We start from the raw sequence: 3,310 nt of genomic DNA on the forward strand, positions 1-3,310 counted from the left end.
GTAGGTGGGCCCTTCCACGGTAGCCCCGAAGTCAGACATTGGCACACCAGGTACAGAATCGTCACATAGCTTCCTAGTTGCAGTAGAGTTTAAAGGTTCCTTCGGCAAACTGACTTAGGATCAATTTCTATCGAAAACATAAAATTAAAGTCAAAAGACACTTCACGTGCCAGTTCAAGAAGCACGAACCTCAATTTCTTAAAAACCTACTATTGGAAAGATCACTCGTACTTCCTAGCCTAAACAGTGCGGCCTTTGCTCGCGTGTAGCCCCACGTATGATCTCGGCTTCCCCTAGTGGACACCCAGCACAGCTGGCAAGTCGCCCATTGAGCAGAACCAGCCTACTTGCTCCTGGTGGCTTCCCCTCCCCAGTTGAAAGATCACCTCCAGACGGACCCGGGCTGGAGGACAGGTCTTCCTTGCCCCTGGGGTCTCACTGGCCGTCACTGTCTTCAGAGGAGGAGGAAAGCTGGAGGTCGTCATAGAGGACACTCAGTGGGGCGCGGGCACACGGTCCCTCCGACCTCGCTGAGATGGGAGGGCTCTGACCAGAAGGGCTTGGCTCCTGAGCAGGAGCGAATGAGGGGGCTGTCACGAACCTGGAGCTCCACCGGCCGCTGTCTAATCTGGTGAAGACCATTCTGAGGAGCTGGCCCGGAACCTGGTCAATCGGCACGAGCTGGGGTGCCAGGCAGGCCTGCACAGCCTTCAGGACAGGTCCCTTGTGCGGTGGCTGGAAGTCAACGCTTTGCACCTGGCCAAGGTTCCTCCCGGTCGCCTGAGGTGCCAACGATAGTCCGGCTGCCGTCGCACTAGCTGGAGTTTGGAGAGTCTGGAAAAGCCCCAGATCCGGTCCCGGCCAGCTCTTCCGGGGAGTCTGGCAGGGGCCGAGTCTCGGTTTCTTTCGGGGGCTCTGGCACGTCTGGATGCAGATCTGGGCAGCTCTCTGGCCTGGCGCCTTGATGCTGACTTTATTATTGAGTCCTGGAGGCGAAAACGTGCTCCATTCAGGTTCTTCCGGGGAAGGTGCCGTGCAGGTCACGTCTGGGTTTCCGACAGGCCGCCCGCTTGAGAGAGCGCTGTCCAGGACACAATTCCTCTTGGTCGTGTGGACGGGCCTCGGCCTCTGTGGGTGCTGTAGGGGAACGAAACACACAGAGATCACACGTCAGAATTTCCTCAGCTCAAGAACCAGTTAGAATTCAAGAAAGAACAGAAAAATCTAAGATCTGAAAAGGAAACTCGAACGGGCAAAGGCGGACCAGCAGTGGATTTGCACAGGACGAGCTCCTCGACCTCGCTGCTCTTCAGCACAGAAGAAGGGACCACAAACCCTGGATCCCGTTTCTGACAGCAGGTTACAAAGCATGAACCGTCTCACAGACGTCGCCCGGGAAGGGGACGTGGCCGTGAGCTCTGTCATGTGCTCCCCTGGGGGAGGGACGCAGACCACCGTGCCCTTTTGTAAGGCATTTTGAGGACCGAGGAGCTTGGAGGGCCCATTTGGAAGTAGAGGTCGGGACTTCGAGGCCCTTGATTTCCATAAAGAGGTCCACCTTCCGGAAGCATCGAATGAGATCACTTCCACACCCTCCACCAGCATCTTGTTGGCACACGCCAAGGCATAATGCACAATGAGAGACGCCGAGGAAAAATTACCACCGAAACTAGGCCTCGGGACCGACGTGGGTCAGGAGGGAACTGTTACAATTCCCTCTCACAGAAAGTTGCTGAACAAGTCGGGGTGAACCCGGGGCGAAAAAGAGACCAGAACTTGGGGGCACTCACCCTCACATAGTCACAGAATTCGGTCCGGTCCTTCCACTTTGGCCGTGGCCTCGCTTGGGGTCTCATGGGATATCTCTGGAGTAGAGCCTGTCTCTGCCGTGCGTCGGGCCTGCAGAACGAAAGGCGGTAGGTGGAAGCCACTGCATTTCTGGTCCCAAGGCGGGCAAATCTTGCAGCAGCCCGGTCCCTTTCCCCGTTATGGTGTGGGAACTGGAATGAGGCCCTGTGCCTTGGCCCAACTGGCCTTTCCCTCACCTCAGACCCATCCCCCACTCCAGGGAGGCCTCCCGGTTTCTACATGAAGGACTTCCATCTGGACTCAATTGACTACCTGCCTGTCAGAGTCGGAAGATGTTCCCTGCCTCCCCGCCACTCCCCACACCTCAGTGATTCTCCAGGAGGAGAACGAGCTGTCCTATGGGACACCTGGAGGACGACACAGGGCTCCTATTCTCCTTCTCTCTCTCTGTCCCACTCCCGCCACCGCCGCCCCCCCCAGCCCCGCCCCGTCTCTCTAGCAATCTCCGTCTGTCCCAGTCGTTGCCTGCAGATGGCGCTCTACACGGTGTAGAGATGGAGCGGAACACAAGAGCTCTGGAGATTTCCCCCCACCCGCCCAAGATTGGTTCTAACGGCCCCCAGTGCTCACCTTGGCCTCGGTTCCTCCGTGTCATCGTCGTGAAAGTGCCCTGCTTTCCGCAGTTCTCGGGGAGTCCATGGTTTTAAGTTCTCCTTCATCTTATGAAAACCCCGGGGCTGGGGGGCCAGGGCCCCTGCCCAACGCTTCATGGGGCAACTGAGGCAGCGTGCCTTGTGCCCGAAGGCTCCGCAGTCCTTGCACTTCACCTGTTGGGGGAAGAGGGAGAGGAGGGAAGCGAGTCAGCATAAATCACGGGCAGATTTCACAGGTGAACGAGGGCGCGGGGGACGGGACAGATTCATGGAGAGGGCACAGAAACGCAGGGCGTTCTAGGTGCCAGGATATTGAAGATATGAAGGGGGCGTCCCCAAGCCCAAGCCTGGGGAAGGGGTCCCTAGGCAGACGAGCCTCGGATGGGACGGAACCAGCGTGTCAGGTCTGCAAAACTTGCCCTCTCCAAACTCCGTCCCTGCCGTCCTGGTCGCAGAAACCCCTGCCCCCACGCCCCGCCCCCTCCCCTGAGTCCTAGACAGAGCCAAGCCTCTCCTCACCCTGGGATCCTCCTCCTCTGCTGGGGGAGCCCTGTGCGCCATTACTGCCCTCTGTGGTTTCTTCCCTTTCTGGAGTCTGCGGGGCCAGCGCTGCGGGTCTCCGCCCGCCATCTGCCACACCTCGCCGGGGTTTCGCGTCCTTCTTTCTCAGCCGCGGATTAGGGGAATTCCTGAGGACAAAATCAACGAGAACTTTCAATGAATTGGAAACAAAGGCCCTCAAGCGCCTCATCCTCCACGGGTGGAAGAAGGGACCTCAGGGCCACGAAGAAGAAACACCCTCCTCACCCCGTCATGCCACAGTCCCAGACCTCTGACCATCGCCTCGT

At 58.4% G+C, this 3,310-nt stretch overlaps 1 protein-coding gene across 1 annotated transcript; it reads right to left on the reverse strand.

The window, feature by feature from the left end:
* Positions 1-435: 435 nt before the first annotated feature.
* On the reverse strand, positions 436-3,092 carry LOC120583799 (putative protein FAM90A12P). Its single transcript, XM_039839233.1, has 5 exons — positions 2,982-3,092; positions 2,440-2,636; positions 1,791-1,899; positions 1,251-1,349; positions 436-1,137 (listed from the first exon to the last, which is right to left on the reverse strand). Exons 1-5 carry the CDS (start codon positions 3,090-3,092, stop codon positions 436-438), a joined length of 1,218 nt encoding a protein of 405 aa, XP_039695167.1.
* Between the last annotated feature and the right edge of the window lie 218 nt (positions 3,093-3,310).

The sequence above is a fragment of the Pteropus medius genome, unplaced genomic scaffold, assembly GCF_902729225.1.
Source record: "Pteropus medius unplaced genomic scaffold, Ma_sr-lr_union100, whole genome shotgun sequence".
NCBI classification, from domain to species: Eukaryota; Metazoa; Chordata; class Mammalia; order Chiroptera; family Pteropodidae; genus Pteropus; species Pteropus medius.

Bases quoted from the DNA above. Each gene is read 5' to 3' on its own strand.
- LOC120583799 (XM_039839233.1), bottom strand. From the start codon at position 3,092: ATGGCGGGCGGAGACCCGCAGCGCTGGCCCCGCAGACTCCAGAAAGGG. The intron at 2,637-2,981 runs GTGAGGAGAGGC...TTCCCCCAACAG, and splicing joins CAGAGGAGGAGGATCCCAGG to GTGAAGTGCAAGGACTGCGG. The intron at 1,350-1,790 runs GTGAGTGCCCCC...ACCTGCTGTCAG, and splicing joins AATTCTGTGACTATGTGAGG to AAACGGGATCCAGGGTTTGT.